Raw genomic sequence first — 22,961 nt, forward strand, 5'->3', positions numbered from 1 at the left:
TGCGGCAGATGCAAGATATGTTCCGCAGACTACAAGCCGAAAAATAGCAGAACGTTGCCCTGCAGTGAAGCTGCGAAACAGAGAGAACAAGATCATCTGTAAGGAAGTGTCTACGACCCTAGCTACCACTTTAATTCCGAGTCCGATGATGGTCAGGGCGTGAACGTGTTCAACATTTTTAATTGCCAATCAAGAAAAGCGTGATATAATGTGGCACGAATTATTGTGCTTCTAGAAAGAACAAGCCGGTGTGCGATCAGCATCAATGATACTACTAACAAGGGTCAGGGTCTCAGGGACTGGGGTGTGTTTGAGGAGATTGGGATTAATTGAGTATTAACTATTTTAAATTTTAAAAATAGATTAATATGATTTTTTAAAACAACTTTCATATAGAAATTTTTTGCAAAAAACGCACCGTTTAATAATTTGGGAAACGTGCGCGCGGAAAACGAAACAAACAAACTCACTCTCTCACCCTCTCAAACGCTGCCTAGCTGTACCTAGTAGTAGGATCGATGATCAATGGAGTGCTTATTGCTAAGCCTGCTAATGGGTTGGGTTGAAGTGGGTAAAATGGATTGGTTTCAAGTTTGGGCTGGCTTTGATTGGATGGAAATGGTTTGACGAGACTAATGGGTTGGGGCGGTTTGGACTACACGTGAGAACGGTTTGGGTTGGTTTGGTTTTGGGTATAAAATTTCGGGTCCAACTTGGATTAAATCCATGGATGCTATAGTGGATTCGATCCATGGAGATAGGGACGACGCTACGCTGCTGGCTGTGCGCTCGAACGCCGCGGAGCTCGGCTGCTATGTCCTCGCACTCCGCCTCGACGGGTCGTCGCCGCCGGCGCAGATCAAACTCCCTCATCCCTCGAACCTCGGACGCGTCGCCAAGACGAGCGTCGAGATGCTTCTCGTGTCGTCGCCGGACGGGACGCTTAGCCTGGCCGTGGCGAGGCGCCACGAGATATCGATCGTTGTCGTCGAAGGACGACAGCACGGCGAGGCGGCCGCTGTCGTCGTTGTTGTCGAAGCATGACGGCGTTGTGAGGTGGATGCGCCGCGCCGTGGTGGACCTGGCAAGGGTGGTGGAGTCGGCGGCGCCGGAGGAGATACTGCCGCCATTGACGGCGGACGAGGAGGTCCGGCTCGAGTGCTTCGCCAAGAGCAGCGGCGCGATGCTCTTCCGGATGTACCATGGGTCCATGGCTGCCTCTTCGAACTCAGCTTGGCGACAATGGAGGTCAGGTTCATCGGCTACTATTCCTGGCCGGCGGGAGAAGAAGCTCGCCGCGCACCTCCGTGTCGTGAAGTAGCTCCGTCCCGCCGTTGTTGTGCGCGTCGGCCATGGATGCGAGCACGGCGGCGGGCGGCCATTGTCTTGTGCGTCAAACAGGCCAGCTGCTCACTCATCACGCAGTCTCTGGACATGGCGGAGGCGCGCAGCCACGGATCGAGCACGATGACAAGCTACTACCGTTGCATGCGTTCGTTGGGTTTGCATCAATGTTCCAAGCTGTTGTCTCCGCCGGCGGCGGCGGCGGTTTCATGTGGTCTCAGTCCATGGGTTTGAAATGGATTCAATCCACTTAGCTGCAATGGTTTGGGTTGGGTTGGTTTCAAACATCCTGCGGGCTGGATTGATTTGGATGTTAGAGATGAGAAAGTGGAGCGGACTGGTTTGGTGGAGTGGTTGCAGAGGAGGTGGATTGGGGTGGATGTGGCCTGGATTTTGACCCATTAGCAGGCTTGCTTATTGCCCCAAATTACACAGGTGCTGGGCCCCAGAAATCGTACCTTCTTCTACGTCCAACGAAGTTATGCATGCCGACGACAGCGCGATAGTATCAAGCCTCAGAGTTCACAACTTCAGATCAGCTGAGCGTGGGTGTTTGCCAGAACCGTTCATATTAGATCTGACGGTTATAATATTTTAGTACATCATACTTGGTGCTCCTACCAGTATTACTTCAGCTGAAATTTAGTGGGCATAAATTTGACCCTCCTTATTTTCATCGTACTATAATACCATGTTCCTACATATTAGATGAAAATCAGATAAGCATGTCATGTACAATGGAACCATCGTTAAAACCGATTAAGGAAGTAGAACGCGCCGGTTTTAATAGTTGAGAAAGTATACTGTTAAGGGGCCAACTAGAAAGGGTTATAATTGAGGGAGGTAAAATAGACCTTCCGTCCTAATATAATCACTTGTCCCCTTAACGGATTGGCCGACTTCGGATTGCTACAAATGGTGCAGATGCAGATTGATAATATGGGCCTAAACCTTCTTCCGCCAGCATAGCTATACTGGCCGTACTTTTGGTGGGCTAAAATTCATGTCTCCCCTAAATGGCTGGACCAAATAAGGACCCAGATATAGATGGGCCAATATGGTCTAAACCTTCCAAGGCGATGCTGAGGCCCAACATGGGCCGAACTTTGACGGCCTAAACGCCCAACCAGTATCCCTTGTTAATCTGAAAAATGTAAATTTAATCCGACGGTTCATAGAAACCCTCTCGCACGCTCTCCTCGACGGCTTGCCGGAGCCCGGTCGCCTTCTGTTTGATTCTGTATCCCTTCGCAGATCGCAGCATCTATTGCCCGAAGCGGCCTCTCGCCGCAGCTCCGCCGGATTCCTTCTACCCTTAACCAGTTTATGCCTGTCCGATTCTGTGGAGTGTTGAACTGTTGATCCAATTCAGGGAAGAACGGCGATGTTGCGAATGTGCGAAGATTCAGTAACGAGTTGAAGGAGATCTCATTTTCGATTCTGAATTTCTGTGAACAAAATTCATGTAAAAAAAACTTGATTCTAAGAGCTGCTTTCTTATCCAGCTATGTTTTACTCTAAAAGCATTGACGTTTCGAGTTTTGACGGAAGCTTCTTTATTCTGAGTTGTTTCTCCATTGTTCAGCATCTTCATACATACAGGGAATCAACTTCAAAGAGTCCTAATTCGGCAAGCTGAGGTTTAACTTATCGATAGTAAACATACGAGATTAGTCGAGCATATTTCGAGAGATGCAGATAAGACAAGTAATCACATCAACTGATCAACATAAAAACAACTCAATGGACAAAATTAGTTTGCCCTGTAAAAAAGCTTAATGCAGAACATGAATAACTCTGTGCAGAACTGCACGTACAAATACACCAGGAAACGCGCGAGACTCGTATTCCGTTTACACAGATGGCAACCACCTATGCAAATCGAAATGAAAAAACAAAAACAAAAAAAAACTACACAAACCATATGCAATCTGGATGTAAAAACACCGAGTACCAATACATTTACGCATGCAAAAAAGTAGAGTATTCACTTCAGTTCCAGTATCGCAGATCCTCCTGTGCCCACGAGGAAGAGAGCTGGGATAACTGACAGCCAGAGCATTGTCACCCCAGCCGCTCGCCGGCGGCCGTCGCGAGAAGCCCAGAGGCCCACCCATGCCTCGGCCACCCCGAAGAGGACGACGGCGACGAGCACGACGTAGTAGGAGTAGAACAGGGGATTGCTCCGGAGGAACAGGCCGGCCGGCGGCCTGAACAGCGCCAGGTACAGCGCCGCCGCGGCTTTCCCGACGCCGCCGGCGAACAGCGCGCGCCGAAGCTCCGCGACGTCTTGTCCCGCCTCCACCATTTCGGCAGCCGCGTTCGCGTCCCCGTTGCCGAGGCCGAGCTCGGCGTCGCCATGGAGTGCGGACAAGGCGGCGTTACCCATTGCGCGATCGAGGTTTCGGAAATGGTTTTGTGAGCTGGGGATTTTGGAGCGAAGGCTAGCACTGGTAATGGTTAATGGTGGAGATTAATTGTTCACATCACTGCGTGGATGAACAATTAATGGGACATAGGCAGCCCGAAAGCCCGAGCCCGCAGGGGAAGGGAGGGAAGGCCTGAGCCCGATGGGAAGGGAGACGCCGAATTCTTTACTGATCAGCGATTTGTATAAGCGCATCACGGAATAGTTTAGTTAACTAGAAAATCTTGTGTTGGAGATGACTTGTCACAAAGTACTACATGTCCAGTAAGCAAGAACACGTACATCGCCGAAAAAAAAAACGAAAAATCAACAAGAGTACACTTTTTTGCCCGGGCCAACAAGAACAGCTCCCATGGAGCACGCCTTCGGTAGCAGTACACTACTACTACTACTCGGGCTTAGGCGCTTAGCCCGAGCCCGCGCATTTTCGGTTGAAATGATTCTAGAGGTAAGCTTTGGAGATGATTTGTCACAAAGTACTACTACATGTTCAGTAAACAAGAACACCTCGCCAAAAAAATAAAAATAAAAATAAAATAAGTCAACAAGAACACTTCGTTTTTATTTTCGCCGGGCCAACAAGAAATCAAGAACAGCTCGCACGGCGCACGCTTTCTGTAGCAGTACACTACTACTCGGGCTTAGCCCGAGCCCGCGAATTTTTGGATGAATGATTCTGGAGGTATGCTTTGCTTAGGCCCGCTGTCGATGTTGACGCCTGAGGAGGTCAGAGAACGCGGGGTTGTAAGTGGACCCCGCTTGTCATAGGATTCCAGTTTTACGCGACTGTTGAACGGATTTTTTTTATTAATTCTAACATTACAAAATTATTATTCCAAAAAAATTACAAAATTATTTTTTTTCCTTCTCATGTTTTGCAGATATATACTCTTATCGGAGGTTTTCATTTTTCATAGTATAAAACATGACTAAAGGTTGTCGGCCTAACCTAAGAGGCGGTGGCTGGGCCACATGTAGTTTCATAGACGGTCTCTTGCTTGTCCTTCCATATGGCATTTTATTTGTAGCTAAAAAGACGCTTGCAGAATAGCCAACCGCCCGATCGATAATGGAGGAAGGGGAGGGGGAGGGGGAGGGGGAGGGGGAGGGGGGGTGCTTGCATTTGCCACCTCCCTCTAGGCTGGTTTTTTCTTGAGTGGCTAGGTATAAACTTCCCACCCAAACCGCCTAAAAATCTATAAATAAAAAAGAAGAAATGGCTAAGGGGAGAGGAGTATGAAAATGGTGTCATGTACTACTGTAATTATTCAAACGAATTCCTTTACACAAGACGATTTTAGGCCGTGTGTATTCTTTTTTTTTTTTGAACAAATCAACGAGCGCCAATTTCATTGAATAGAGAAGGAGAACTTTACAAAGCGAAAGGACAAAAAGAAAGGAGCTAGGACCTTTGGTCCGAGCTAACTAAAAGAAAGCCAGCTATTAAGACTTCTCGCTCCTGCTAAGGCCCAAGTTTTGGCCTCTTCCTTGATCTTGGCTAAAAGAGAGATAGCTGAAAGCTCCTTCTGTTGGAAGGTTCTGCGATTCCTTTCGCTCCATATCTCCCAGGCGACCAACAACATCAAAGTGCGGAGTGCCTTCTTAGATGTCTCTTGTATGTTTGCGGTAGCCTCCCACCAATCTAGCACCGTTGAAGTTTGCCGCCATTGGCTAGGATTTTGTTGCTCGCACGTCACCCACTCCGCTAGTGCCGCCCAGACTCTCCTTGTGTATCTACATTCTGCTAGGAGGTGCATGGCTGTTTTCTGGGTCCGACGACATAAGGGGCAGATGGAACCGTTTGGCCAACCTCTTGTCGCCAGCTTGTCAGAGGTCCAGACTCTATTTTGGATGATTAGCCAGGTGAAGGTCTTGCACTTACGCGGTGCCCAGGCTTTCTAGATTAGCCTGTTGAAGTTGGTAGCGGTGGTTCCAAGAAGTTGCGCGTTATATGCCGATGATGCCGTGTACTCGCCGTGGTTAGTAAGCTTCCATGTTATATTGTCCTCCTCGTGCTCTACCAGGTGTATAGCCTGAACAGCGCTCCAAACCCCGACAAGTTGATCAATCAGGTTTGTCGTCCAGCCTGCAGTCCCTGGCAGGTCCAAGTCAAGAAGCCATTGGTTCGCTTGCGAAGCCTGTTGAAGCGTTCTGTTCTTTTTTTTTTGGAGGCTGCGTAGACAAGCGGCGCAACATCCTTCAATCTCCTCCCCTGCGTCCAGGCCGATTCCCAGAAGCTTATTTTGGCACCATTTCCAATCGTTATGGTTGTGGCGGCCGCAAAGAGGAGCTTATCAGTGTCGTCACATGGCGTGCCAGAGCCTACCCAAGCTTTTCGGGGTGATTTCCACTCGTGCCAAAGCCAACGCAGCCGTAAGGCTCTTGCGAATTTCTCAAGATTTAGGATGCCCAGGCCTCCGGAAGCAGTGGGGAGGCAGGTTCGCATCCAATTGATTTTACATTTCCCCCCTGTCAAAGCCTCTCTTCCCGCCCAAAGGAATTTTCTTCTTTGTTTATCTAAGACCTCGAGGGACTCCTTGGAAGCTTTGAGCCCAGTAAGTAGGAAGACAGGTTGTGAGGTAAGCACCGCCTTTACCAGGGTAGAGCGTCCCGCTAGACCGATGTGTCTTCCTCGCCAGCCAACAATGCGACTCATCGACTTGTCATATAGCGGTTGGAGGTCTGTCTTCCGTAGCTGGCTTGTGGTCAGGGGTAGACCCAGATATTTCATAGGCAAGTTTGCTCTGGTTACTGGCGTGTCCATTAGGATGTCATCGAGGTCCAAGTTATGACACCTGATTGGGGCCACATGTGATTTTTGGAGGTTCGTGCATAAGCCAGTTGCGTGGCCAAAGCGACCAAGGAGATCGGTGAAGGCTTTCACATCTTCTTTGTTCGGGTTTATGAAGATAGCTGCGTCATCAGCATACAAGGATGTGCGGAAACGTACCGCTTTTCCTCGTAATTTGCTTATCGCCCCAAGCTCAGTGGCCTTGTCTAGCAAACGTTGTAGGGGGTCGATCGCTAGGATGAAGAGGAGAGGGGATAGAGGGTCTCCCTGCCGAAGCCCTTTTCCGTGCTTGATTGCCTCCCCAGGCGTTCCATTCAGGATGATCTTTGAGGTGGATGCCGAGAGGAGTCCCGTTATCCATTCTCTCCATTTTGGTGGGAATCCTCTATTTTGCAGGAGACTGAGGAGGTAGTCCCACCTGACGGAGTCAAAAGCTTTGGAAATGTCCAGCTTGAAGAGAAGAATTGGTCGTCTGGTCCTATGATATTTCCTGACCATGTTCCTTACATACATGAAGTTGTCATGTATACTTCTCCCACAGATGAAGGCGCTCTGATTCGTTGGGATCAGTGATTGCATTAGCGGCCGTAGTCGGATTGCTAGCACTTTGGAGAAGATTTTCCCAAAGCCATGGACCAAACTTATCAGTCTATAGTCTCCGATTCCCTCTGCCCCTTCTTTTTTGGGGATTAGCACCACGTTGGCAGAATTTAGGAGGTTGAAGTGCGTGTTTCTTGAATCGTGTAAGGTGTTGAAGGCGGCCACTACATCATTTTTGATGATGTCCCAACACGATTTAAAGAACTTCCCTGTAAAACCATCTGGGCCTGGTGCCTTGTCGATTGGCATTTCTTTTATTGCTTCGTGGATCTCTGCTTTTGTGAAGGGATCGTCTAGTCCGGAGAGATCGATCGGGGTGTATCCGAGAACAGGCCAATTGAGGTCGCAGGATCTTGGCTCTGGCCACCCCATCACATGCCGGAAGTGTTCAGCAATGGTAGATTCTTTATCCTCGTGAGTGACAGCCCAACCGTTGTGCTTTTTTAGGCGATGGATGTGGTTTTTCCTTCTCCTTGCATTTATCTTGCGATGGAAGAACTTCGTGTTGGCGTCCGCTTCTTTAATGTTGGTAATACGTGAAGCTTGTTTTTTCCTAGTCCTTTCAATAACCGCAAAGCCGAGGAGTATCCTCTTAAGGCCTAAGCGCAATCTGTATTCTGCCTGTGTTAGATCTCGGTGCTCCTGTGCCACATCAAGACGGTGGATTACGTCTAGTGCCATAAGATACTTGAGTTTTGCCTCTGAGCAGATGCCTCTTGCCTAAAAATTTAGAGCCTTTGCGGTGCGACTCAATTTATCTGCTAGCCGGTGAAGAGGCTCATGGTGTGTAGAGTCCTGGCACCACGAATTTTGCACCTCGTCCTTGAATCCAGGTAGCGAAGTCCAGAAGTTTTCAAACTTGAAAGATCTCGGTCGTCGTGGACCTTGTGGGTTGGTGAGCAGGAGTGGGCAATGGTCGGACGTTCCGGAGGAGAGCGCATGTAGGATGTGGTGCCCAAAGCCGAGGTCCCAATTCTCATTACAGTAGAATCTGTCTAGTCTGACAAGTGTTGGCTTGCGTCTCTCGTTGCTCCAAGTGAATCTCCTATTTTGCAAATGGACTTCTTTTAGTTCGCAGTGTTCAAGGGCTGCTCTAAAATGGCCCATCCGCCTTAAGTTAAGGTTGTTATTGTTTTTGTCGCATGCTCTGTAAATCATGTTGAAGTCACCGAAGAGTAGCCACGGTTCGCGGTCAGCCGGTTTAAGCCGTTTGATTTGCCTTAGAAACGCGTATTTTTCGCGGTGCGTTGTAGGCCCGTAGACCGCTGTTATGAAGAAGGTTTCAGAGTTGTGGAGAAGGTTAACTCTAGCAATCATTGAGAACCGGCGTAGTCTGACTTCATTTATGTCAACCAAGTTGGAATTCCACATGAGGAGGATTCCCACTCGTGTTCCTCTTGCCGGTTTAATGGCGTAGCTATCCAACTTGTAACCACTTAAAAATCTTGCAAGCCCGTCGTCCATTGCCCGCAATTTTGTTTCTTGGAAGCAGGCGATAGTACAATTTGTTTCTGCCATGAAGTTGTGGACCGCGCTGCATTTGGCAGGAGAGTTCAAACCACAGACGTTCCAACTAAGAAGTTCGAAATTTTGCACTACCATGTGAGATGAGGGGCTCTTTGTCTTTGACGGCGCATGCGAGTGCAAGTGCAGGACAGCCTCGGCGTGGTGATGACCGTGCTGTGTGGAGGGGCGTCGAAGGCATGCATGTAGATGGTGTCATCACGTAGATGCAGTAGTACGAAAAGCAGATCATCTCGAAGAAAGCACACAACATAATACCGCTTAAAGGTCTTACAAACCGATAGACATTCCCAGAAGTTCGATAATCAAGCCCAACGCATGGTAGAAGGTCTTGCTGCGTCAAGGGCACCACATGGTGCAACAAAAGAGAAGAATAGCAGTACAGTAGAGTAGACAACATGATATAGAGGAGACGACGATACATGCAAGCATAGCTTGCTCCATGTTGCAGCCAAAAGGCTAAGCCACCACTTCGTCGACTTCATCGGCGAGATCGGCGATACCTTCTCCCACCACCTTGAGCAGGGCTTCCTCCGGTGGCTGGTCACCATTGCCGTCGTCGTCGTAGTCGAGGTCGAAGATGGATGTGAGCGCCGCAATAATGTGCGGCGGCAATGGGCCGTTGAACATCGCCACGTACTCAGCGAGAACTTCATCAAGTGAGGCGTCGGTGCGGAGGAGACCGAGGCGCTTCATCAACACCCGGTGGCACTTCTGCATCGGCAGCATCTTTGGTTTTCCTGCAAGCCTGGAGCTGCGACGAGGGTTAGTAGAGCTGTATTCGGCAAGGCGAGCAATGCGATAGCGCTTCGCAAGAATCGGGCAGCTTTTGGCCGGCGGCGTAGACGACAATCGGTCAAGAAGCGGCGGTGTAACAGCCTTGAAAAGGTTGCCCAACCTGTTTGAGTGCGGCGATGTGTGATCCGCTGTTGGCGATGACCCACCGGTTGCTTGCGTCAGTGCTGGTGGTGTTCGGTTGTGCGTTCCTGGCGAGGGAGCAGCAGCGACCTTCTCCGTTGCTTCGTGGGCCGGCGTCTTGAAGATGGGCTGACGTGGTGAGACCGAACTATAACGCGTGTAGGGGTCATGAAGACAAAAACAAATAGTATGAGTGGAGGAAAGAGGAACAACGTCGACAATATGTTGAACAGGAGCGACAACGTCGGTAGGTGACCAGGAGATAAGGAATAGTTGGAAACATTCCATCTTGAAATTATGTACAATGTTAGTCCAATGGTGTCCGCCTATGTTATTAACTACGTATGTCGAGCAGCGATTTATATTGCGGACCCTTTTATATCATGAATTAATTGAACTATGTATGTCATTTTTCATATAATTATGTATGTATGCCATATAGAAAAATTATCTAGTCCGATCTTTACTTTTTAGCACATTTCAAACATTTTATGAAGCCATATCGATTTGAGCAAACATTTTGTTATTTTTAAAATTGTTTTGTATGTTTTCCACCATCTGGAGAGTTTTCGTCTAAAATCGTCCTCCCAAATGGTAGAAAATATGATTTGTCAACAATAAAACGGTTGGGCAGTTGGCCATTTTGCAAGCGATCCTTGGCTGTGGATAAATCAACCTGGGAGGGCTGTTTGGCACATTCAAAAGACATTTGATATATTAAGAAAACCTCCTGGAGGCATTGGGGTAGCCATAATTTTCTCAAGCCTAGGACTCACCGAGCTCCACTCCCGCCGCCAAGGTCCGTCGATGCCTCCGTCCAACAAGCTACACATCCATCCTAGCAAGCTCCAATAACGACGGTGTCGCTAAGCGTGGGCATAGCCAGTGGAGACGATAATCGAGGCTATGATAACAACGCGACGTTGTAGAGATGCTCGTCAAGGACAACACGGTGGATGGGGGATGAGATTGGAGGGGCTCGCCGACCATCCCCGCCATATGATTGGATTGGTTGGGGGACAAAGGGAGAAAAAGAAAGAGCGGGAGAAGAAGACATGGAGCTGACATCTGGGTCCTACAATAGTTTTTTTTATTTTTTTTATCACTTACATGTGGTCCCGTGTTTACATGTCAGTGAGTTTGACCACGCTTAACTTGTCACATCAGCAGAAATTACTTCACAAACCATTGAAGGAGTTTATTTGCACTAGTTTTCTAAAAAAATTGGAGGAAGCGATATACCCGATTTTATAGTTGATGGATATGATTTGACCTAGGGCAATAGTTGAGGGAGATAAATAGACTTATTCTATGCCAAATGTCTCTCCTTCTATCACGTCTTCCCTAATGGCTGGACCAAATTATGGCCCAGATATAGATGGGCCAATATGGGACAAGCCTTTCTTCCAAGGCGATGCTGAGGCACAATAAAGGCCGAACTTTGGAGGCCTAAATGCCCAACCAGTATACCTTGTTAATCTGAACAGTGTAAATCTAATCCGACGGTTCATAGAAACCCGATAGATGGACGCAACACGGCAGCAGTCGGTGACTGTCAGACACAGTTCCCCTCTCGCGCGCTCCTCCTCCTCGGCTCCTTCCGTCTGATTCTGAATCCCTTCGCAGGTCGCACCATCTGCTCGACTATTCCCCGAAGCGGCCGCTTGCGGCAAACCAGTTTATGTCCGTCCGTTTCTGTGCGTGCGTGCGAAAAATTCAGTAACAAGTTGATGGGGAACTCATTTACGATTCTGAATTTTTGTGGAAAACTTTCATGTAAAAGAACAGGAACTGCTTTCATATCCAGCGAATCTAAAGCATTGACGTTTTGACAGAAGAAGCTTTACTATGAGCCCCTGAGTTGTTCCTCTTCCTCCACTGTTCAGCATCTTCTTACATACAGGGAATCAACTTGAAAGAATTCTAATTCGGCAAGCTGAGGGTTCACTTATCAATATTCAGCATATGAGATAAGTATAACATCGACATAAAACACAACTCAATGGACAATTAGTTTGCCCTGTAAAAAAGCAAAATTCAGAATGAACAACTCTGTGCAGAACTGCACCTACAAACACACCACGAAACGCGCGAGACTTGTACACAAATGGCAACCGCGTACGCAAATCGAAACAAAAAAAAAATACTACAAATATCATATGCAATCTGGATGTAAAAACATTGAGTACAATGCATTTATGCATGCAGAAAATCAGAGTATGATACCAAGTACAGTAGTAGTAAGTACCACACTGTACTTGATTCACTTCACTACTTCAGTTTCAGTATTGCAGAGCCACCTATGCCGGCGAGGAAGAGCAGCGGGAGAACTGAAAGCCAGAGCATTGTCATCCCAACCGCTCGCCGGCGGCGATCGTGAGAGGCCCAGAGGCCCACCCATGCCTCCGCCCAGGGGCGACGCTAGAGTCACTTATCGGGGTCAGTAGACCCCGACGATTTTTTGCAAACATCTTGTACCAGCACTAATTTACCAGCTACGACCCCAGTCAAGGAAACTACTAGACCCCGGTGGTCCGGTGATATTGTTCTGTTCAAGCTCAATTAGCAACTAAACAATACTAACAAGTAGTAAATAGAAAATTAGCTAGCACTTATTATACAACAGCCCAATATACGTATGAGATTTGAGCCCAGAAGGCTTTGTATTCCTGCTAAACAAGTCCACAAATTGCCTTGTTGTGCTGCTCTGTATTCCTGCTGCAGTGCAGTCTGGCTCGAAGCGCTTCGCCCAATCTTCGCCGATTGGCAAGGGTAACCCACTAACCCCATCACAATTTCTTAATTATTATCATCACAAATTGGTTGTAGGCTGGTTTCTCAAGTCCAAAATTTTAGGAAGTTAGGGTTCTGAAATATGAAATTTCTCCAAATTTCTGTTACATAAACATAAATTTATTCTTTCTAGAAAAGTGGAAGGTAAGAAATTAGTGATTTTGATCATCTACAGCAGCGTGGGTATTTTGTTTTACATATTAATCATTCCATTTTTTAATAAATTAATAGGCAAGCAAAGTATAATGGAGTGTGATTCTTGAGAAGAAAAATACCCACTTACTAGTTCATGTGGTACTAATTCTCCTTTATCATTGGAGATAACCTTCTCGGTAATAAAAGTTGTGTAGACAATACTGCACGCAATCGTATCGGTAATAAATATATGGATTACTCCTTGCGTTTTAAAATATAGCTACAGTTCCAAATGATGACGACGTGGTTGTTCGTTTTCACAAGATGAAGGATCGTAACTGTACACATGAGAAGTTTGTAACATGTAAAACATAACCACTTTACTAAAAAAACTTTATTTTATCATATTATATGGTCGATAGTTTTGTTCTAGGATTATCTTAAGATTATTATAAGCTATAGTCAGTTAGTGGTGACCCCGGTGACTATTTTTCCTGGCTTCGCCCCTGCCTCCGCCACGCCGAAGATGACGACGATGACTAACACGATGTAGTAGGAGTAGAACAGGGGATTGTTCCGGAGGAACAGCCCAGCCGGCGACCTGAAAAGAGCCAGGTACAGCACCGCCGCGGCTTTCCCGACGCCGCCGGCGAACAGCGCGCGGCGAAGCCTCGCGACGTCCTGCCCCGCCTCCACCATTCCGGCAACCGCGTTCGCGTCTCCGTTGCCGAGGCCGAGCTCGACGTCGCCATGGAATGCGGACAAGGCTGCGTTACCCATTGCGCGAGTTTGGTTTCAGAAATGGTTAATGGCGGAGATGAGTTGCGAAGGAAGAAGACGGTGAGCTGTATATATAAATGGCGGGCAGGTGGCCATGGCCGTGGTCTGAATCGTCTGATGACTGCGTGGATGAACGATGGGGCATTGGCAGCCCGAAAACCCGAGGCCCGAGCCCGCAGGGGAAGGGAAGGTCTGAGCCCGAGGGGAAGGGAAGCATCGAATTATTTACTGATCGGCAATTTGTATTAGCATCACAGAATGGTTAATTTACTAGAAAATCTTTCGTTCGAGATGATTTGTCACAAAGTAGTACTGCTACTACAAGAACACCTTTCAAAAAAAAAAAAGTCAACAAGAACACTTCGTTTTTATTTTCGTCGGGCCAACAAGAAAAGCTCGCACGGCGCACGCTTTCTGTAGCAGTACACTAATACTATTACTACTCGGGCTTAGCCCGAGCCCGCGAATTTTTGACTGAAATGATTCCGGAGGTATGCTTTGCTTAGGCCCGCTGTTGATGTTGACGCCGGAGGAAGACGAGGGTTAGAAAACGCGGGGTTGTGACTTGTGAGTGGACCCCGCTTGTCATCGGGCAACCTGTTTTGTGCGGCGGGGCCCGCTGAGAGAGAGAATTCTGTTCGGCACGCTGCGCTGGACCGTAGAGGGATTTTGGGCCATCGGTGTGGTTTCACCCGCGCCAACCAGGCCGTCCCTTGTACTTAGGGCCCACAGTGCTTTGCATCGAGACGTGAATTTGACGTGGGCTGCCCGTGAGGCCGTGAGGCCGGCGAGCAGTTTCATGACGGAACAAGTTCACTTTGGATCCCTCTATTTGTCGCTCAGTCCGATTTTCGTCCCTGGTCGCAAAACCGGGTACAATAGACCCTTCAACTTTCAAAACCGTTTAAATGAGATCCCTCGGCGGTTTTGAAGGCGGTTTGGCTAACGTGGCGCCTACGTGGCAATTATATCTCGAAAAATTAATAAAAAGCGTGGCCCCACATGTCAGCTGCACACGAAAATAATTTTAAAATGGTAGGGGCCCACATGGGCCCCACATGCCAGCCTCACCCCTCTCTTATTCCCTTTCCCTTCCCTCTCTTCTTCCCTTTCCCCTCTCTATCCTCTCTTCTTCCCTCTCCGGCGGCGGCGGCGGTTGGAGTCGGCGAGCGTCGCGTGGGAGCGGCGCCGACGATGCGGAGGTCTGGCGCGCTTGCCGCTTGCCACCGCGCTGGCGGAGACGGCCTGCACGTCATCGTGGACCTCGTGTACGCCGGCCGCCGGCGCGTGGGGAGGAGACCCGCGTGGACTCGGCCGGCGGCGCTCCCGCGCGATGGACCTGTGGTCGCCGCTGCCGCCGCGTCGTCGGTGGTCGGAGCGGGCGCCGGCGGGGTGAAGCGGGGCGGGCGGCGGCCGAAGCGGGGTGGAGCGAGGGCGGGCAGATAACGTCGAGCCGTCGCCATCCTCGCCGCGATGGTGTCTGGCCCAGGGGGGCTCCTGGCGCCGTTGTTGGAGGACGCTGAAACCCGTAGCCGACGACGGCGGCGAGAAAGACGTAGTGACGACGACGACGCCATCACTAGCAGCCGTGCTGCCCCGCGTCCCCCCGAGGAGGGGACCGACCTCGCCGCCGCCGCCCACAGCCGCGCTGCCCCTCGTCTCCCTGTCGGTCGGTTCTTGACCCCGTAGCCGACGACGATGAGGAGCGTGTAGTGACGATGACGATGCCATCACCAACAGCAGCCGCCGCCGCCCACAGCCGTGCTGCCTCACGTCTCCCTCGAGGAGGGGACCGACCTCGCCGCCGCTGCCGCCCACGGCCGTGCTGCCCCGCGTCTCCCCACTGGTCGCCGCCCGTCCCGGCGCCCCTTCTCCACGACAGGCGAGGAGGGGACCGACCTCGCCGCCGCCACCGCCCACGGCCGTGCTGCCCTGCGTCTACCCGCCGGTCGCCGCCCGTCCCGGCGCCTCTTCTCCCCACCAGTCGCCACCTGTCGTGCCATCCTCCTCTCCGCCTGTCACACCGCCCCTTCTCCCCGTCGGCCACCGCCCGTCACCCCGCCGCCCGTCGGCCGTTGCACTCGAGAGAGGAAAGTGGGGAGAGAGACGAAGAGAGGGGAGATGGGGAGTGAGATTGACATGTGGGGCCCATGTGGGCCCCACCTTTTCTAATTAATTTTTTTTGTGTAACTGACATGTGGGTCCCACGGGTATTTTTTTCCCAAATCGAATTGCCACGTAAGCGCCACGTCAATGGTGCGTAGGATGGAGACCTAGTCAAACCAGCCATGTAGGCGCCACGTCAGCCAAAACCGCTATCCAAACCGCCTTAGGACCATATATACCCGGTTTTCGTAAGTTGGGGGACAGGTCGTATCCGGTTTTGCGGTTCAGGGACGAAAATCGTACTGGGCGACAAATAGAGGGACCTAAAGTGAACTTATTCCTTTCATCGACACACACTAACAATCATCCACAATGGAGTAAGTACACATTTATCCCCTGCCCCAACAGGTCGTATAAGAATTCGCCCACTATCGCAGTGGAGTTCGCACACCTCCTGTCACCATCGCGCGCGCTCCCACCCCTGACGCCACGATTGAAAGCCAAACTATGTTAGGAGTGGAGAACGGTAATTCCAAATATTATAAATGCAATTAGGGTAAGTATTAGATTGGATTATTGAACAAAATTGCCCGAAATGTGAAGTTTGAAACGATATCAAGATAATGTTGGTGATGCTCTAACAATCAACGTAAGTATACTATCAACCCTATCCCAACAAGTTGTAGAAGAAAAAAAGAACGGAATTGCTAACCTTCTGCTGACAGAAAATCCATCCTAAATCTTGCACATTTGCTATAGCTCTTTTGAGTAAAGGCCGGGATATTATATTCCATTATCTAAAAAAAATCTTGCACATTTTTTTTGTCACCGGATGTACTTCGTGCTCCAACCCCTTCTACTCTGGCTCCAACGACCTCTATTTCTCCTACGCCGGTGATATCCCAAAATCCGAAGGAAGACCTACGGATTAGGGCCCCAGACCTTTTTTGTCACCGTATATACTTTGTGCTCCAATTCTTTATTCTCCAGCTCCAACGACCTTTATTGTTCCAGCGTCGGCAACATCCAAAACTCCAAATTAAGACCCACGGATAAGGGTCCCGGGTTGGGGAGGGGGGGTGGTGGGGGCCGGGGGAGTTTATTGGCTTTAGATAGATGGTTGTTGGAGAGGCGGTCCGGTGGTGGGCGATGGAATGGGCGCGGGGGATGAGGCAATGCGTCGAAGACGAAGGGTCAGTAGCAGACGGTGGGTAGGCGTTGACGATGGGGGCAAAGTGAGCTTGTGATTTGGAGCGATGGCAACAGTGGCGGATCCGACGACGATGTCGAAGATGGGGGAAGACGGCGAGGTGAGGGCATGAACCTCGATGTCGTTGGCTTGAGGAGGAGGTGAGTGAGGGAAGAGGGGAGGGGGAGGAGACCAGCCAGGGGCATCGCTAGCGTCGTTTGTGTGTTTCAGCCAAGCGACAAGGCCAGGCGGTGGCGTGGTGGGGCGAAGTAGGGGATGGGCATGCAATGGCAGCGGGGAGTGAGAAAGAAGAGTAAAGGGGATGGGGTTAGGCTGGGGGAGTTTGCACGAATCTTTAAGTAATTAAATGGTCTAAAATCTATAGGATTTGGAAGGGTTTCAATTTGTTTTTTGTCAGACGATAAATTGACCGTCCTGAAAAAGAATTCACACACTATCGCAGATCCGAAGTGGACTACTGGAGTATCTTTTTAGTTTTCACAACGTTATTATTCAAGGCAACGGAGATACACTTGATAGTGTAATTAATGACAAAGAGTGTGCAGTTTCAACCATAGAGTCATGTATTCAATCTCCAACATACTCACAATTTCATCTTTAAAAAAATATTTGGAGGGACATATCTACCTCCAAATCTTGTTTTTCAATTATTGTTCAAGGTAACACTATGCTACGTTGTCCTGTCATTCCAACAGAGTACTAAACGCGACTAGTGCTCAGTCCTCATCATCAGAATACCGATACCTAACGTTCAGAGAGGCGTTCAGCAACGGCATGTCGATCACGTCCTGCATGCCGCCAGGCAGCTCCCGCATGATGCGGACCAGCATCTCCATGAAACACGTCACGTCCAACGTCGCCTTCCTCCCTCTCCGGACGTCGCGCTCGCGGACGGGCCTCACGGCGGCAACTATGTCCGCCGTCCGATCCCGGCCGCGGCGCCTCCGCCCCTCCTCTTCGTCGCCGTCGCCGTCGCCGACGATGCTCCCCGGCGACACGAGCGTCGGCTTGTAACCCCAGCACAGCGTGTAGGCTGCCTCCTCCGGCTTCACGTCGATCGGCATCTCCGTCTTCGTCATCCTCTCGTCTGTGATGTCGTACAGGTACGGCGAGCCGTCGACCAGCAGGAGCAGCGCATCGCCGTGGTCCCAGGCGGCGGTGATCGACCTGTAGTAGATGTTGCTCTCCCCGATCGCGCACCTCCGCTGCCACCGGTGATCGTCCTCCGCCACGAGCAGCCACACGGAGAAGGTGTGCGTCCCGTCCTTCGTCACGACGCACACGCGGCCGGACATCTCCATGAGCTTCGAGCTGGCGTGCTTGGTTATGGAGCGCTCTCCCGGCAAGTCGATGGCGGTGACCGTCTCGTCGTCGACGTCGAAGGCGAAGACGATGGAGTCCTCGGCGTCGAGAAGGTAGATCGTGCCGTCCAGGTAGAGTGACTGACGTTTGATCTTCGTGTCCAGGCCGGACAGCACCGTCCGTGGTTGGTCACCGGCGCCGGCGCCGGCGCCGAGCGTGTAGACCACCAACTCTGCACAACGGTAGAATATACGGCAGCCTCCTGGTCCTTTGCTGCTCAAGCACTTGAGGCGGCACAAGAGTAGCTTGTAGGTTTTGCTCCTGCGACCATAGCCAAGTCCAGCTACATAATACTCCCCATTATCCTGTAAACCTTCAGGGATGGTCAGTTTCTTCTCGTCGTCGGCGATGGCCGGGTTCCAGAGGATGAATGATCGAGAAGGGGTCTTCTTCTTCATGGCGAGGAGTATGACGCCGTTGCATGTGTTGACATAGCTCTTGTTCTCGTATCTCCCGTCGGTGAGCGCGCGCATCGGGGCGTGGGCGCCGATCCCCATCCCGGCGCCGGCGACGTGGAAGCCGTGGAACTTGCTGACCACCCTGTCGTCCCCTCTCCTCGTTATCGGCGCCGTCGCGAGGTACGCGACGTGCGGGCGGGGGAGGGGCGCGCCGAGGAGGAGGTGGAGGCGCCGGAACTCCGCGCCGGTCACCAGGCGGCGGTGGTGCTTCGACAGCGCCGTGCACGCGACGGCGGCGCGCGCCGGCAGGCGGGAGAAGATGTTGCGGAGGACGTCGTCGCACATGCCGCCTGCATCGTCAGCAGATTGAGCAGGCGCGCCATCGGTGGCGGTGGCTCCCGGCCTCTTCCGCTTCCTCGTGGCTGGAGCGCTCGACGCCGACGCCGACGCCGGCGACGTCTCGTGCTCCGCGTCATCATCTGCTGCCATCTTCCCTATCGTGGTTTCACCTCGGTATCGAACTATCGATCTGCTATGCTGTTTCCTTGGTGTTGCGCTATTTGTAGGGAAGGTTTCCTAATAATTTTGCTGCAGATCCGAAGTTGGTGGACATCCTGCCTTGCTGCGACTCTACGGGGTAAATAATGAGTCCGTTTTAACTTGGGCCCAAAGCCCCAAACCCCAATTTGAAAAACGATTTTGCTATATCTCACTCGAAAGATTTTTTCTTATCTCTCACTCGATTTTCTCACTCAAATTTACAGTGCATTTTCTTGTAAGTTACAGTGTAATTTATGAAACTTACACTATAACTTTTGTAAGTTACACTGTAATTTTTGAATCTTCACATGTAAATTTTAAATTTTATATTTGATTTGGTCTTTTTCTTGAGGATATGGTAATTTAATGTTCATTATGGTGTTTCTTAATTGCTTTTTGCTTTTTATTATATCTATCGGATTTTAATACAAAGATTAAAAATCTGTGTGATACGATTATAAAAATCTTTCGAAAAATGTATGATACGATTATAAAAATCTTTCGAAAAATGTATAGGTACTCCCTTTGAAAAATTGTTACCGGATTCCAGCAGGATAGTCAAATCTGAATTTGAAAAATTGTTGTAATATAATTCTTTAGGCTTACTGCAAACACCAACGGGGTGGTGGCGCAGTTGGCTAGCGCGTAGGTCTCATAGCTAAAGCGAGTGATCCTGAGGTCGAGAGTTCGAGCCTCTCTCACCCCATGTTTTTTATTTTTTCCCTGTTAATCAAAGCCAATTCATCAGCTGATCCAAAATCCTTTTTTTCTGTTCATCACCTAATTCATTTTTACTATTGTTTTTCTGTCATCAGCCGATCCTTTTTACGATTTTTCACTGTTCATCAGCCAATGGGTCCCATATTTTTTTTCCACCTCATCAGTCAATTCATTTTTTTTACTCCTCTCTTTTTCTTTTTCTATTAATCAGCGAATCCCCTCAGTTTTTTCAACTGTTTATCAGCCAATCTTTTTTTTCTCCACAGTTTTTTTTATCTATTCATTTTTTACTCTTGTACTTTTGCAGTTCATCAGCCAGTTGGTCTTTGGGCCTTGGAAGTTGAGGGTTTCTCACGTCACCTTTTGTCTTTATTTTAAATACGGAAATTTAATTGTTGTGTCTAACTGTAGAGGCTGGAGATATGAACTATTTTCATTTTATAAAAAAAAAGGAAAAAAAAGAATTTCGTGGGCTTGTTGGTTGGAAGCCACGCGACCGAGATAGTAGCAATAGTCCTACGGCTACGGCCCAGTTGCGAACTTGCACATACCCAACGCAACAGCACATGGTCCCGGAAGGCTTCGCCAAAATGTTGACCCGCACGAAATTTCTACCCAACCTCCAAAACATTCTCACGCAATCATGCTGCCGCACATGTGTACAAGCACCAAAGTATTCTTAGTACAGCGCCATGCTGTACATGCAGCGGGTTAACAACTGGCCAAGGACCGATCGACCCGAGCGGTGCTGCACCTTCCTCCCATGTCATTCCGCCCGCCGCCGAGGCGCCGACGCCGACGCCGACTCAGGTGCATGCATGCATGGGGGGATCGAGCGAACCCCACACACACGAACGCGACACGTCCGTCCTGGGGCGCGTTCGGTGCGCGCGGGCACGTCGTCGCATTGATTGGGCGACCACGGCGAGCGAGCGAGCGGTGAAGCCTCGGCGTCAGACAAGGAGGATTCGCCGGCCGGCTGCTATCTAATCCGTGGACCCTCTACTGGTAGTGCTGTGTTGTGTTGTGCCTGTAGCATGTCACGGCCACTAGTCGTTGGCTGGTTGGTGCCCCCCGGATCCGCTGGTGAGCTGGCCGCACCGCACGCGGACGGCTGATCGATCTCGCCGTCCGCGCCCGCTCGTCCCCCTGTGCTTGTGCTAGCTAGCTGGTTGATTGGGAATTTGGGATTGGATGATTTCTCGTTGCTCCAGAGAAGTCAAAACGCGGGGGGTGTAGTCTCGGCCTCCTCGGTTGGTGGCTCGCGCTTTCGATCTTTGGATCCCAAACACACACAGCTGCTTGTATGTACAGTTGGGTAGAGGAGGAGTACTAAACTATGCACGTACGCATGGTACTATACTGGATTGATTACAGCGGAACGATTGTTTTCGAGACTGAGTACATCTGCGGTAGAAAATTTCTTTCGTGAGTGCATCCCATGTCTGCACGGCCAGGATCACCTGTAGCAGTAAACAACGACCACAAGCTAGACAAGGAGGGAGGGACTGCACTCTCTGTCCTCTAACCTCAAAGATCCAATGCGCACACCAGCTTCTAGTGTTATACAGTTCCTCTTGCTAAGTGATTCTTGTCTACAGTATTTCCTAACGTGTTCGAACAGTACCCCCGCAGTGTGACGCTTGGCCCAATGATCGTGAACATGGTACTACTAGTTAGTATAAGGAGAATTTAATTTCATTATTCGTAATCTAATTCATACTTCGTCCAAAAAGAATGCAATTATGAGAATAAATATGTCCAGATTCAAACTCACGATTGAGTTCTTTATGGGACAAAAAGAGTAGGTCATTTTAGAAATTGTCATTCAATTCGCAAGCTTTTTGTATTTTTGTTAGAGAAGTTGTGTATTTCTTAATACAATGCTACTCTCGTCGTTCGCCCCACCGCTAGCGAGTCTATTTGTACGTTCTACCATTGGTGTACGCGTGGTTGCTGTAAAAATACATCGGAACAGGTGGCCGAGTCAGGACGAGTGCACCGATGCCACGCCCAATGTGCAAAGGTGATGTCCGATGCCGTATGGGACACCCATTGTTCCTAATGGTTATCACCGTTGTCGTCGTCACTTCTTACACGGCTACGAGCCTCGCGACGGACGAAGACGGGAAGCTACATGCTATGGTCCATGCCATCAATGAGCGAATGATTGAACCTGTGGGCGAGTTCCAGCACATACAGCTAGAGTGTCATCTCTAGGCAGGAGTGGCGGTCAAAGTCGGAAGGGAGAAACTCGAAGCAGTCACCCTTGAAGTTGAGCATGGCATCATTGCTCCCTTCCCTCCTGCGCAAACTGTGATGACCACAACACGTCTATGGCCTTCCACGTGTTGCGTATACGCGCTTATTGTGATGGAGTAGCCACCATCGATGTACCTCGGCGGTCTTCGGAGGAGCAGCGGGATGGGTGTGTGCCCCAGCATGTTGGTGAGCTCCTATTACAACCTACTCCTGTTGTGAGCGTGGAGAGGATGTTGCCGGATGTGGGGCGTCGGGTGCAAAGAAGATGGCCTGGCTAGTAGTTAAGACAATGGCGGGGCTTACGAACGATGGGAGTAGCATGGAACGAGGAAATTCATAGTATCGATAACAAAATCTGAAAGGATAAAAACTGAGTGACAATTCCTAAAAAGCATGCAAACTGGATGGTAAATAGTGAAATTTATCTATTATAAGTGTATATTTACTAAAGCGGACCCATACATCTACTATGTTTTTCATCCATACATGTAGTCAGTTTATATTCAAAAAATAGAGGTACAAACCTCTCCAATATTAATTTGAGAAGTAAAACATTTCAATCAGTTAAACTGATTAGAACAAAAGTATTAATAATATAAAGTGCTCACACGACGAGTGAGCGTGGATAATGTAAAGAGATGCTCATCAGTCTTTATAGGTCCTTATAGGGATATGAATGTGCGTTCATAGGTACAAGAGTGAAAATTTATGGTCAGGATTAAGTCACTGGCATAAAATACTAATTTCTAGCAATACTAATTTCTTTGCTTTCTTAAAATACTAATTTCTTTGTTCCACAAAGATTTTATTTTTAGCAATTATTAGAATAATTGGCAGTGGAGTGAAATGACTATGATGCCCATTATTGATCCTCTTTGTTATATTTTATAGGCTTCAATAAATGTGCATGTCATAATCTAATTACAATATTATGTATTTGTTTAATTAATTTCGAAGCTATAAATAAATTTGAGACGAATGCCCACTTTTTTATTGTATATCAAAATAGATTAGTATGTACTTCATCTTTCCTAAAATATAATGGATTTT

The 22,961-nt window shown here is 49.2% G+C and overlaps 1 protein-coding gene and 1 non-coding gene across 2 annotated transcripts; one reads left to right on the forward strand and one right to left on the reverse strand.

The window, feature by feature from the left end:
* Positions 1-17,147: 17,147 nt before the first annotated feature.
* Positions 17,148-18,922, reverse strand: LOC136355984 (uncharacterized). The gene has a single exon (XM_066309305.1). The coding sequence runs from the start codon at positions 18,876-18,878 to the stop codon at positions 17,346-17,348; it is 1,533 nt and encodes a 510-aa protein (XP_066165402.1). The 5' UTR covers positions 18,879-18,922; the 3' UTR covers positions 17,148-17,345.
* A 626-nt stretch (positions 18,923-19,548) lies between these two features.
* On the forward strand, positions 19,549-19,635 carry TRNAM-CAU (transfer RNA methionine (anticodon CAU)). Its single transcript is given in 2 exon segments — positions 19,549-19,586; positions 19,600-19,635. It is a non-coding gene; the product is annotated as a tRNA-Met (tRNA).
* The last annotated feature ends 3,326 nt before the right edge of the window (positions 19,636-22,961 follow it).

This window comes from Oryza sativa, chromosome 4 (genome assembly GCF_034140825.1).
Source record: "Oryza sativa Japonica Group chromosome 4, ASM3414082v1".
NCBI lineage: Eukaryota > Viridiplantae > Streptophyta > Magnoliopsida > Poales > Poaceae > Oryza > Oryza sativa.